The sequence below is a fragment of the Schistocerca piceifrons genome, chromosome 3 (genome assembly GCF_021461385.2).
Source record: "Schistocerca piceifrons isolate TAMUIC-IGC-003096 chromosome 3, iqSchPice1.1, whole genome shotgun sequence".
NCBI lineage: Eukaryota > Metazoa > Arthropoda > Insecta > Orthoptera > Acrididae > Schistocerca > Schistocerca piceifrons.
The window spans coordinates 308332793-308347654 of record NC_060140.1 but is presented as its reverse complement, the minus strand read 5'-3'; the positions used below and the strand labels follow the sequence as shown (position 1 = coordinate 308347654).

General features: G+C 43.5%; 1 protein-coding gene across 1 annotated transcript in view; it reads right to left on the bottom strand.

Annotated features, from left to right (window-relative positions):
• Nucleotides 1-13444, bottom strand: part of LOC124790034 (integrin alpha-PS2-like) — a 434380-nt gene extending 420936 nt beyond the window's left edge. The window contains exon 1 of the mRNA XM_047257589.1: nucleotides 13050-13444. Within this exon, the coding sequence (XP_047113545.1) occupies nucleotides 13050-13264 (215 nt within the window). The 5' untranslated portion in view covers nucleotides 13265-13444. The remainder of the gene's footprint in view (nucleotides 1-13049) is intronic.
• Between the last annotated feature and the right edge of the window lie 1418 nt (nucleotides 13445-14862).

Sequence of the window (14862 nt, the reverse complement as noted above, 5' to 3'; positions counted from 1 at the left end):
TGTTTGAAAATTTTCTAATTTCTCGCTCAGTGAAATTACGCTATTTGCATTGGTAAAACTTTAAAATAACTTTCGAATAAATTTGAACTTGTGTTTTATGATCAGTTACCCAGAAAAGTAGCATTAGTTTTCCAAAGTACAGGGTGTACCAAAAAGAATCATCCGACTTGGCGCCTTATACTTCTGAAACTAATAAACATATACAATGAATTTTATTTTTTGATGAACGGGAAATTCAAGAAGTTTTTTTCATACCTTTTCATAGGTGTTCAATATGGCTCCCTTGAGAAGCACGGCAATTTGTTCCCACATTGCAGCGAGCATGTCTTCAGTTACAGCTTCCACAGCTGCTGTTATGCGATGTCTCAGTCCATTCATTGTTATTGGTAACGGACGCACATAAACAGAGTCTTTTACAAAGCCCCACAAGAAATAATCACATACAGTCAGGTCCGGTGACCTTGGAGACCAGTAATATAAGGCTGAATGATTTACTCCAATACGACCGATCCATCGTTAAGTAATCCTTTGATTTAAAAATTCCCCCACTTCCAGATGCCAGAGTGGCGGTGCCCAACCTGTTAGTAAATGGAGTCATTCCAATCAGTCTCCAACTGTGGGAAAAGAAAGTTCTCAAGGATATCGAAATATGTGCTTCCTGTAACAGTGTTCTCGGCAAAGAAAAATGGACCATACACCTTTTCCCGCGAGACTACAAAAACACATTAAATTTTGGAGAGTCCCTTTCATGTTGTAAAACTTCATATAGTTGTTCCGTACCCCATATTCTCACATCTATGGCGGTTCACCTTTCCATTTAAATGTAATGTTGCATGAAATAAAACTGTCATCCTCCATCTTGCCAAGAACGAAAGTACAGAACTCCACACATTGTTGTTTGTCACCTTCTCGAAGAGCTTGCAGTAGCTGAATTTTGTATAGTTTCATGTGTGAACGTCGACGCAACGCATGCCGCGCAGACATCGGGGGCATGCTGAGCTGTCGAGCTGCACGGCGAGCGGATTTCTGCGGACTCCTTGTGAAACTGTGGCGGATGCGTTTGACGTCTGTGTCAGTCACTCGGGGATGGCCCGGCAATTTGCCTTTACACAAACAACCTGTTTCTCGGAATTTTTCATGCCATCGTCTAATGCTTTGCGCTATAGAAGGATTCACACCATATCTAGTACGAAAGTCACGCTGAACAGTTATCACTGACTCGCTTTGAGCAAAACGTAGAAAATAAGACGCTTTATGTTGTCCCGATACCATTTTTACTAGAACTGAAGTTGGCGCACACTGTTTCTACATAGCGGGAATCATGTAAAACTCGAGAGTTTACTCTTTCCAATAGGACGTTGTTCACGCACATATTTCAAATAACATAACAGTTATATTTTTTTTAATGGGATGATTCTTTCTGATACACTCTGTATTGCAATTTGAAGGGTACGTTAACTGAAGCGATTATTATTGCTCCCATGGGTACAGAACGATGTAACTTTTAAATAAGCGCTGAACTGAAGCCGATTTCTTCTCGTGTCCCTGTTCTTTGCACAAACGTTTGTATGTGAATCTGCTTCTAGTCTAGCAGCAGTTTATCACAGGTCACTGGAGCACCGAATGTTTTCCTGCGATTAGAAAAAAAGCGCATATCATTACTTGGGTTGGGTTGTTAGGGGAAGGAGACCAGACAGCGAGGTCATCGGTCTCATCGGATTAGGGAAAGACGGGGAAGGAAGTCGGCCGTGCCCTTTGAAAGGAACCATCCCGGCATTTGCCTGGAGCGATTTAGGGAAATCACGGAAAACCTAAATCAAGATGGCCGGACGCGGGATTGAACCGTCGTCCTCCCGAATGCGAGTCCAGTGTTTAAGCAGATTATTACTGTTTAAATATTGGGCATAACGTTCAAAGCGGTATGAGGTGGAACGAGCAATTGAGAACTGTGGTAGGGAAGGCGAATGGTCGTCTTCGGTTTATTCGGAGAATTTTGGGAAAGAGTGGTTCACCCGTAAAGGAGACCGCATATAGGTCGCTGGTGCGCCCTACTCTTGAGTACTCTTCGAGTGTTTGGGATCCGTACCAGGTCGGATTGAAGGAAGACATCGAAGCAATTCAGAGGCGAGCTACTAGATGTTACCGGTAGGTTCGAACAACATGTAAAAGATGCTTCGGGAACTCAAATGGCAATGGCTGGAGGGAAGGCGAATTTTTTTTTTTTCGAGAAATACTATTGAGAAAATTTAGAGAAAATATTTGAAGCTGACTACCGAACGACTGTACTGCCGCCACCATACATTGCGCCTAAGGACCACGAAAATCAGATACGAGAAATTAAGGCTCATACGGAGGCATATAGACAGTCGGTTTTTTCCTCGCTCTATTTGCTAGTGGAACAGGACAGGTTCAAATGGCTCTGAGCACTATGGGACTTAACTTCTAAGGTCATCAGTCCCCTAGAACTTAGAACTACTTAAACCTAACTAACCTACGGACATCACACACATTCATGCCCGAGGCAGGATTCGAACCTGCGACCGTAGCGGTCACGCGGTTCCAGACTGTAGCGCCTGAAACCGCTCGGCCACACTGGCCGGCGAACAGGACAGGAAATGACAATTAGTGGTGCAGGGTACCCTCCGCCACGCACCGTGCGGTTGCTTGCGGAGTACCTATGCAAATGTAGATGTTTTCAAGGAGGGTTTTCTGACAGATGATCATATTTGTAGATCTAAATCACAGGCGTCAGTCTGTTGTAGGATTGTGGAACACGTTTTACTCTCGCGTACCGTTTGCGAGTAGTGAAAATCACGTTTACAGGGATCAACCTAGATCAAAAATGTTGACATTGTCAACTAGGAGATATGCGATCTATTGTAATTTTTTTATTTATGTTATGGATTGAAAACCTATGAAGTAAAGACTGCACATAAAATATTCTTTATATGGTTGGATTACTGGTGTCGGTCAACAATCTAGCGATCTTCAGATCTGAGATATAAAACATACTTTCCTCATGTTAGTCACATACAATACATTACAGAACTGCACATAATATACTCTTGAACCCTGCTTCACCACTGAGTGCAGTTCTGTAAGCTGTTGTATGTGCTAACATGACACAAAATCTATTTTATATCTTAGATCTGAAGATGGCTAGATTGTTAGCCGAAACTAGTAGACCATTCAGGTAAAGAAGAATTTATATGGTATCTTGACTTCATGGGTTCCCAACCCTAACAAAAACAAAAAAATTAAAAAATCAACCTGGATTCCGCATACAGCGATCTACTGTTGAGCTCGCTCTGTTAGACCATGAAGTCCCGAGGGCCGTAGATGATGACGCGAAAGATGAGGTGGTGGTCTTATATTGCTGGAAGGCGTTCCACATAGCTCCGCACCGTCGCTTAGGGAAATACGAGCTTAACCGAATCCTGGATCAACATTGCATTCAGAACTTCGAGGGATAGGTCGCAACATCTCACTTGTAATCAGACGCAAACGTGATGAGTTGTAGCGTCGTCACTATTAATGACATTCGACAGGCGTTTATGTCGGGCGAGGCGCCTATCATCATGGCAACACGGTCGCGGAAACCTGTCCGATTTCCCGCATGCCGGCCGGCAGTGCACAGCAGTGACTCTGCAATATTGAAACGTGCGGACACACTCATTCGAGGTGACCGATGGATCACAATTAAACACATCACTGCTTAACTGAACGTCTTTGTTGATAGTGCTCACACACTCCTCCACCAGTTAGCGTACTCAAATGTGTGTGCCCGCATGGTTCCTCGCCGCCTAACGGAAGACCATAAAGAGCAACGAAAGACCATCTGAGCGGAATTCCTCGCGCATTACGAGGCTGCTTGTGACAATTTTTTGACGAACATCGTCACAGGCGATGAAACATAGGTTCATTACATCAAACCGGGAACAAAACGGTCATCCATGCCCCACACAGCCTTTAGTCCGAAGAAAGAGTTTAAAACCGCACCTGCAGCCGGTAAGGTCATTGCGACGGTCTTCTGATCTACATATATATTCTGCTAGCCACCACGCGGTGTGTGGCGGAGGGCACAATTCGCGCCAAAGTCATATTTCCCGCCCCTCTGTTCCGCTCGCGGATCCCACGAGGGAAAAACGACTGTCTGAACGCCTCAGTACGAGCTCTAATTTCCCTAATCTTTGATTGGTGATCATTCCGCGATTTCAAAGTTGGTGGAAATAATATATGCTCGACATCCTCGGTGAAGATCGGATTTCGGAATTTAGTGAGCAGCCCCTTCTATTTGGCGCGCCGTCTGTCTGCAAGCGTGTCCCAGTTCAAACTTTCTATGAGATTTGTAACGCTCTCGCGATGGCTAAATGTACCAGTCTCGAATCTTGCCGCTCTTCTTTGGACCTTCTCAATCTCTTGAATCAGACCCAACTGGTAAGGGTCCTATACAGACGAACAGTACTCCAAGACTGGACGAACTAACGTATTGTAAGCTATTTCCTTTGTTGAAGGACTGCATCGTTTCAGGATTCTACCAATAAACTGCAATCGAGAGTTCGCCTTACTCGTTACTGTATAATCTGATCGTTCCATTTGAGATCATTTCGAATAGGGACACCGAGATACTTGACGGATGTTATCGTATCCAAAGACTGGGCATTTATTTTGTACTCCTACATTAATGAGGATTTTCGCCTTGTTATACGCAGTAGGTTACACTTACTAATATTGAGAGATAACCGCCAATCATTACACCACGCATCTATTTTCTGCAAATCCTCGTTGATTTGTTCTCAACTATCGTGTGATACTACTTTCCTGTAGACTACAGCATCATCGGCAAACAGTCTAATGCCGCTGTCAATACCATCAGCCAGATCGTTTATGTAAATCGTAAAAAGCAGATGACATATTACGTTTCTCTGGGGCACACCTGAAGTTACGCTTGTTTCTGCTGGAGTCACCCCGTTCAGGACGACATACTGCACCCTGTATGTTAGAAAACTTTCTATCCAACCGCATATGTCATCAGATAGACCGTAATCGCGCACTTTTGTAGCAAGCGACAGTGCGGAACTGAGTCGAACGCCTTTCGAAAGTCGAGAAATATTGCATCAACCTGGGAGCCGGTATCTAGAGCCGAGACTCTGAAGGATTTATTCTGTAGGATGTCCTCCATTATGTAACAATCAACTCGAAAGCGTAATGTGATAACCTCAGAAAATTGAAATACCTACTTAAGCGTGTTCGTTGCTACAAAAATGCGAACGAATTTCTCCTCCACTGTCACAACGCAAGGCCTTCGCAAGGAGTTCGCAAAACTTCGTGGGACTGTTATTCGTCATCCACCCTACAGCCTGGATCTCGCACCTTCCGACATCGATCTGTTTGGCCCAATGAAGGATGCACTCCGCGGGAAGCAGTACGTGGATGATAGGGAGGTTACTGTTGCAGAGAGACGTTGGCTCCGACGTCGACCCCGTAGAGTGGTACCTTGCGGACATAGAGGCCCTCTCAGTAAGGTGGCGTTACACCGTCTCATTGAACGGAAATGATGATGAAAAGTAAGGCTTTGTAGCCATAAGAGTGGGAAGTAATATGGTGTGTAGGAATCCTGAATAAAACCAACTTGTTTTCAGAAAAAATGTGTTACATTACTCATTGAACGCCCTTCGTATATAAAAGAACTGAGGATGTAGGAAGTTTTGTTAGGCTGTCCTAGGACGATGGCGTTCTCTGAACGGTGGCCGCAACGCCGGAACTACGCAGCGAAATGCAGGGGATCTAAGATTGGTGCACCATAGACAAATACACTACAGGCCATTAAAATTGCTACACCAAGAAGAAATGCAGATGATAAACGGGTATTCATTGGACTAATATATTATACTAGAACTGACATGTGATCACATTTTCACGCAATTTGGGTGCATAGATCAAGAGAAATCAGTACCCAGAACAACTGCCTCTGGCCGTAATAACGGACTTGATACGCCTGGACATTGAGTCAAACAGAGCTTGGATGGCGTGTACAGGTACAGCTGCCCATGCAGCTTCAACACGACACCACAGTTCATCAAGAGTATGAGTGACGAGCCAGCTGCTCGGCCACCATTGAGCAAACTGTTGTGGATTGGCAAGACAGCCAACCCACTAATAGGAAGCCGAAAGGCACGCGTTTAAGCTCACGCAGGCTGGCGTGAGGTCTGGAACAGGTAAGGGATATGAGACTAGCAAAAATAGTACGTATCTGTTGGAATACTTAACTTTAATCCATAATTGGTGAACATCGCTCATGACGGTACATGTTTTACAGCATCAATAGTAACTGGTAATGGCGCCTTGCTAGGTCGTAGCAAATGACGTAGCTGAAGGCTATGCCAACTATCGTCTCGGCAAATGAGAGCGTAATTTGTCAGTGAACCATCGCTAGCAAAGTCGACTGTCTAACTGGGGCGAGTGCTAGGAAGTCTCTCTAGACCTGCCGTGTGGCGGCGCTCGGTCTGCAATCACTGATAGTGGCGACACGCGGGTCCGACGTATACTAACGGACCGCGGCCGATTTAAAGGCTACCACCTAGCAAGTGTGGTGTCTGGCGGTGACACCACACAGACGTTTCCAATTGATGAGAGATCTGGAGAATGTGCTGGCCAGGGCAGCAGTCGAACATTTTCTGTAACCAGAAAGGCCCGAACAGGACCTGCAACATGCGGTCGTGCATTATCCTGCTGAAATGTAGGGTTTCGCAGGGATCGAATGAAGGGTAGAGCCACGGGTCGTAACACATCTGATATGTAACTTCCACTGTTCGAAGTGCCCTCAATGCGAACAAGAGGTGACCGAGACGTGTAACCAATGGCACCCCATATCATCACAACGGGTGATACGCCAGTATGGCGATGACGAATACACGCTTCCAATGTGCGTCCACCGCGATGTCGCCAAACACGGATGTTACCATCATGATGCTGTAAACAGAACCTGGATTCATCCGAAAAAAATGACGTTTTGCCATTCGTGCACCCAGGTTCGACGTTGAGTACACCATCGCAGACGCTCCTGTCTGTGATGCAGCGTCAAGGGTAACCGCAGCCATGGTCTCCGAGCTGATAGTCCATGCTGCTGCAAACGTCGTCGAACTGTTCGTGCAGATGGTTGTTGTCCTGCAAACGTCCCCATCTGTTGACTCAGGGATCGAGACGTGGCTGCACGATCCGTTACAGCCATGTGGATAATATGCCTGTCATCTCGACTGCTAGTGATACGAGGCTGTTGGGATCCAGCACGGCGTTCCGTATTACCCTCCTGAACCCACTGATTCCATATTCTGCTAACAGTCATTGGATCTCGACGAACGCGAGCAGCAATGTCGCGATACGATAAACTGCAATCGCGATTGGCTAGAATCCGACCATTATCAAAGTCGGAAACGTGATGGTACGCATTTCTCCTCCTTACACGAGGCATCACAACAACGTTTCACCAGGCAACGCCGGTCAACTGCTGTTTGTGTATGAGAAATCGGTTGGAAAGTTTCCGCACGTCAGCACGTTGTAGGTGTCGCCACCGGCGCCAACATTGTGTGAATGCTCTGAAAAGCTAATCATTTGCATAACACAGCATCTTCTTCCTGTAGGTTAAATTTCGCGTCTGTAGCACGTCATCTTCTTGGTGTAGCAATTTTAATGGCCAGTAGTGTACGAAGTGTCGCACATAAATAGTTGTAAAGGATCATTGTTATTTTTTATTTTTGACCTTTATCCATGTCTTTATTGGATCTTTACTAGACTTGGTATTGTCAGTATCACAGGGTGGCCAAACGCCCTTGCCGTCGCCACCCTTCCCTCCACGGGACGGAATTTCTGTGTTCCCCATCTGTCTGCGTCTACTGTTATCCCATGTGAAACTACGAGAACGTTTTCGAAATGATAGCGAATCCTGCAACTGATAAGGGACTTCTGTACCACTTGACTGTGACGAATCCACCTAAAAGCACTGAAACTGCTGTCTATGATCTGTCAGTACTCAATAACGATACTGACGACAAAACGTGACTGAACCAAGAGTTCGTGTGGTTGCCAGTAGAGAAAGCACCAGTGCACGTTTAGCAATCTCTTTGGTAACGATTTCTTCCTACACTACGTTTACACTCCGCAAACCATATCGAGGTGTGCAGCGTACGATACTTCAGGTGTTATTATCGTTACTCCACTTTCTTGTTTCGTTAGCGAAATATTCGGAAGGGATGACTGTCGGAAAGCCCTCGCATGATTTCTGATTCGTCATATTTTGTAGTCTTTTGTGTGGAAGGGAGTAATACGTTCCCTGACTCTACTTGGAGCTTACATTCTCGTAATTTGACATGTAGCCCTTTCCACGTTGCACAACGCCTCTCTTGCAGAATCTGTACACGAGTTTGATGACCACCTCCTTGACGCTCTCACGCCTGCTAAACGAACAAGTGACGAAACGTGGCGTTAATGCCAGAATGTCGGATTGAGGGTCAGTTTTCAAGAATAGGTGGAGCAAATGTTTGTAAGTTACCTTCTTCGTAATGAATTATTTTTTCCTCGGTATTCGTCCTATGAATCTCAGTGTGGTGTGTCTACCTTCCCTATTACTAGTTGATCGTTCCATTTTAGTTCACTTCTAACGGATAATCCTAGACATTTTACGGTTGTTGCCGATTCCAGTGACTGATCACTAGTTGTGTAAAGAGTCAATACTACATCTTTCGAATATTTGTGAACAGTACGCTACATTATGTTCAGCTTCCATTCCCTTCATGAATGACAGTGGTAGTAGTAATATTTTCATTCATTCATGGATCACTTTTACAGTGACAGACATACTATGGTATTAAAGATTAGGAACAGGAAATATAATTCATATATATACGGGCATTCGCATTTTTTGTAGGTATAGGCTGACAAGAACAGAACAGTTAGTCTGCCATGGCCTTATAATAGAACCGGCCCTGGCATTTACCTGCAGTTACTTACGGAAACTACGGAAAACATCTACACTCAGCAGGTGCTCACGCATTTCGCTACAATCTTTTGGCGTTTCGTAGCTACTGTACATGGAAGCATCGTCCGCAAACGGCATCGCAGAAGTTCTGACGTTATGCCTCATTCATTCATTTAGTCATAACGCACCCTTGCGGTATCCCCGGCGTTACCTGTACGTCTCACAATTTCTCTCAGAACGATGTGAGGAAGTCCTAAAGTTGTCTCATATTCCGTTACATTGTGATTTGTTCACTAGGCCACAGTGCGAATGGTTTGTGCAATTTGAGGAGCAAGCAGCGACCTCTGACCGTCTTCACTCCCTGCCAGCTGGATATACTGGAGGAACAGGGAAAGCTGCTTTCCACATGGGCCGTATTCTAGCAATATCTGTTAATTCTCAGTATAAAAAACATGTTGCGAAATGGAATCCGGTTGTGCTTTGTGTTGTTGATGAAGGGACGGGAAGAAATCAGTACAGGAATTACGGTCAATTTTGCCAAGCAGAATGAACTGTAGCTCCTTCACCACCCTACTACGACAAATATCATGATAATATATCCAAGTAATGTGACTGGGTATATCATTCCCCAGCATGAAATCGCTCTGGGAGATCTTTTGGCAAAAAGGATCCATTTCGTTAACCTGTCCGTTTCAATACCAAATCAGTTGGACGACAGTTACATTAATTCTACACAGGAAGTTACAGTAAGTGGCCAGATTACATGCCGCACAGATTGCCACTATCTTCGGTACGCTACACAAGGCTGGGGTCACTTTGAAATAATTCCTGTGAAGGTCGCTGCACTTCCGTTTTAGAAAGAAATCGAGGTCAAGGGTCATGCTGCAAAATCAGTTTCGAAAGAGATGGAATCGTCAAAACACTTGAACGTAAGGAAATTTTATTTGTATCATGCCCGCAACTTGTTATTTATACCATTAGCATCAGCCTGTAGTCTTTGGCAAAGCAACTGTGATTCCCTATTGAGTAGACTTTCACAAAGGGAAGAAACATTATAGCCAAGAAACACGGAATAGCAACTGCGTTAAGCTCAAAGCAAAAATTTATTCGACCACTCAGAGGCGATAACGTTTGATTTTTCCTGATGTTGTAAGCATATTCGAAATCGTGTTTTACGAGCGTTTCTGGAAAAAGTATACACTGTACTGTGTACAAAGCTGGACGTTTAATTCTGTGCAACGCACTTAATAGTTTCTCTCAATGTAGGTAACACAAACTAACACAGCTTTTAGCTTACAAAATTGTTAACGTTGTATTTATTCCTTTTTACGTTCAGTTACACTTAAGTAGTCCGTTTTCTTACTCTTTTTTGTCCTATAGGTCACCACCACACTAAGCAACGAACTTACGTCACCACGAAAAGCAGCCGAAATCGCAAGAACGGCGTAACGTGAACAGCCATCTGACGCGGAACCTGTCGTTTATAAACAGTTAATGGCGCAATGTGTTATTAATAAATAACATTATCAGCTATGGTTGGCTGATATTTCTACTTTACTGTAAGAATAAACTTGTATTTTTACACAACCACGCTCACCAACTCATTTGTGGGGAAAATATGATGTCGTTGAAGGGTCTAGCGTCTGAGGTTATTTCTGAGAGAAATACAGACGTGTCACAATTACGAGCAGATAACCACATCAGCTTGTACCGCAGTTTTCTTTTTCTACCTGCCTCTGGCCTTCAGCATTGTGGTCTCCTTTGCATCTTGGCACAGCAAGTCACAGTCTAACATCATCGCTTTATATTGCCCAGTACCAGATGTGGAGGCTGGGATAGAAACTCTTTCACACAAACGCAGAATAATCTGTAAACAGTAACTATTTGGCGGACACTATCGAATACGATTATATATCACACTTCATGTTTTAGCTTACGGACACTAAAAGTTGCAGCACAAAAAACACTCCAGAAAACTGTTCAGGAGATAGTAATTCCTAAAAACAGCATGACGTAACTTAGGATGATTTCCTGCGTGTCAGCAGTCCCTAACTCATTACAAAGTTGCACTACAATTCTGTTGTCAAAGCGTTGGTATTTTCATCTCGTAATTGTACAAACAACTTTTTTATTTAATAATCTCGAATATTAAAAGTTCTTCAGCTATTACCGGTTTCTGATTAAATACAGTCCATCTTTAGACCCATCCTTGCTGCTCCAGTTTAGCAGTTGAGTAGCCTGCATTTGTCAAAGAAAGTTATTTCCTAGACCTGAACATGGGCTTATCTTAATATTTAAACAAACTCTACGATACTAAACTGCTACGTAAAAAACAGGTAATTCTGTTACCCAGATTCGAAGTTAGTGAAACTGCCGCTCTGCTCGTAACGTTAAATCTTAGAAGACCTGCTTTCGGCCATTCTTAGCAGAGCAATAGCTGAAATCTACTGCGAGCTTGCGATTGCCAACACAGTGAACGTTCCTTAGGACTTGCTCACAATAATCGAGAGAAAGGTGTTTCTGCGCGTGCGCTGAATGTCTGCTCCGTGCTCGCCACTCGCCTGACGTCTTGATGTAAACAGAGAATGTAGTACACGGTGGGGGCGCACCTGTGCTGCAGGATCAGTCAACAAATTACAACGATAATTATGTAGTGGCTACCGTCCGTCTTAGTTCGGAAATTCTTTAGATTGTGTTCACCTGTACCGTATCAAAACTATCACAGGCAGCTTTGTAACAGGGTGTGAAGGCTGGAAGGAATCTTTCGTGAAGACTTCAACTATAAATAACACATGTGTAATTTCTGTAGACAGAGAATGGGTTATTCAAATAGTTGTCCTCGTCCTGAATACTTGGCGTAAACAGTACTAACTACTTTCATTATTAGAGGATCTCAATCCACACACACACACAAAAAGAAATAGGTGAATTTGTTTGTCTTCAGCAATCCAATGTACTGTGTAATTTTAGAAACATTTTTGCTACTTTCTTGTTGGTATTTTATTTGACAAAGCCACATGAAGGTTTTCGCGAGGTATAATTTCTTGAACCACTTCTGTTTGTAAACAAAAACATACTGATCGCGCCATGATTCAAATGCCTTCGCATGCCTTGTCTCCTGAAAACGCCCACAATAGGCACTACTGGTAATGTTGTCAGTATTCCAGTAACCATAAGCAGTTGATCTCTTATCCGACCTTCCGCTTTATAAAAGCACTATTCTGCGACCTGCGTATCTGTGACCAACGGACTTAAAAGAACTGCCTCGCCCAGCTAGTTAACGCGACCCACAGTTTAACTTTTTCTCCATTTTTCACACACATTTCGTCGCCGAAGCTGTAAAAAACGATAAGACACGCGAACAATTGCAAATAACATACACTCATAAATGTGAGTGAACAGCTAAAAAAACAGTCGCGTTGCGCTAAAAACATTGTTTTCCTCGAAACATCTGCAACACAGTATCTATTAACAACGGTTATTTCATTTTAGGCTTATAAGTGTATTATAAGTGTGTAACAATTTTTCCCTGTTCACACGAAATTGTAGTTGTCACTCCCTTATTATCTTAGGCACATAGCGAACATAATGAAGTATGCATGTAATTATCACATATTACACTACAATCTTAGGAATGCATTTCATACTACATTAAGTAGACCTTGTCAAAGATTATGCCAGCGTGCTAAGTGCCTTTGTAAGCGCCTAGAAACAATAATCCGTCCATAGTATTTACAATATCACTGTGCTCTCGTTTACTAGAGTAATAACTGGATGATGGTTCATTTTTTTTTAATCTCTTGTAGTAATGAAAACTAAACCGGTACAGTTTTTCGCGTCAACTAGATGGTAGTTACCAATGTCTCTATTTATTTCCCCCGCGTTTCGAGGAAAAAAGTGTATTCAGACGAGAAATTATTTGCGTTAGTCTGATTGTTCAAGTTTCCCTCTGCGAGGTGATGATATTGTTTTCCCAAAGTAGGCAAATGGTGAATAAACATGGTCTGTGATCGTAAACACAATGGAGGTCGGTCTTATTATCTACTCACTGCAATCTAGTGGGTAATTTACTTACGCGTTGCCTTGGATATCTTGGTGCTCGGCGACGGTAAATCCGAACATGGAGCCGCGACTTCCGCGGAAGCGCACCATGTGCTCGGTGTCAACATTGAAGGTAGCAGAGTATCCCACGAATCCCAGTAAACACGTAAGAACTGACAGTAAGCGCAGCGAATTCGGTACCCGCAGGCGGCATTGGCTTACCACGCAATTATTACTCGACGAACACATGGTTGACTTATGTACCGAGACAAAGGGAAAGAAAGGAGCACTTCACGTCGAGCACGCAGTCCTAAGTCGCATCACCAGTTCCGAGATGGGTTCTGTCGTCAGCAGAAGAACCGCCGTTGATAGCCGTCGCTGCCCGGTGGGCGAGCAGTTGGTAATGCTCGCGAGAGCGGCCAAGTCGAACTAAGCGCCAACTGCTGCCTTCACTAGCGCCTTGCGATTCGCGCGCCCTCTGTTGGCGGCTGCGCGAAGTACAGTCCTTGCGTGTACCAACAGCAGCGCCGGTTCGCGGTAATACAGTTTTGTCTGTTCTCGTTCACAACACAGCAGTGTGACACAAGAGCTGAACTGCCTTTGGGTTGGGTGCGTTCAAAGAATCTCCTACTTCGAACTCGGATCTTCTTGGGTCGAAGCATAGAGTATAAATATCTGTCTATGGCTTGAACTTTCAGATGCACAAAACGAGTATTATGTCCGCAACATCTCTTTGCAGGTCAACTCAGGCGATTTTGGGACGGCTAGCCCGTATTGCGCTTAGCGTATTTTGAATGTTATCACTTCGCTACTACAGATAGACCATCTTCGGAAGTACCATGAAACGTTGCATACGCGTTTTACAGACAGCGTAACAATTTGATACAGGAACTGAAGTTTTCTTTAAGATGTGAAGAGCAATGTTATTGTGCTTTTTCGCCACAGTATTATACCTCAGATTCCACTCCATTTACCTTTTTTCGCCAACAGTATAAGAAGTGACAGCCAACAATATTTTTTTACATTCTCTATTGCACAGATTCAAATTGTGTAATCTCTGTTGTAATTAATTACGTTACAGTGACACTATATACGAAACTGTCTCATGCAGAAGTACTTACATACACACCGTGGTTTGAAAACCTGCATAAATATCAGGAACTTAATCAGACTGTCACATAAATTTTATCTCCGTATGAGCACAACACCTATATGTATACATTTACAGGTAATTTACTCAAACACACTTGCAAATTTATCCAGCACTTGTCTCGTAAACATATGGCCATAAAATAGCAGAAGTTATCTCTACAATACAAGACTTTGTAATTCTGTGTCTCGATATTTTTCAATATATGAAGTGCCTCATATCAATTTAACATTTGCAGTTATACATTTGTTGTACATAGCTATGAAAAATAACTGGTCCTCCTTTCACGTTTCTCTTTCCATCGGTAACAATGACAATACTACACCATAGCTGTTACTAAAACTCAAACGTGCAGAAAGGTATATTAAACAAGACGAAAGTATGTATTATTCACATTCCACTACTCCCACAAATCGCAGAGAAGTAGCGTCGTCCAAAACCACGTGACTAGCCTGGTTTGATATTGAGAACATGCGCAGTAGACTATGCTCATCCCATAGATATATATACTCTATGGGTTGGAGGCATGATTGTTGCGAACAACTGATAGCAAAATTCCTCCATACTGTGTATCCGTAGATCCTACGAGGGAGATGCCTCAGGAAAGATTAAGCACGTAAAAAAAAACACTACCATAAAATGCAGCCATGATTAACAGTTTCTGTAGTGTACGCGACAATTGTTGTATGTTAAGAGT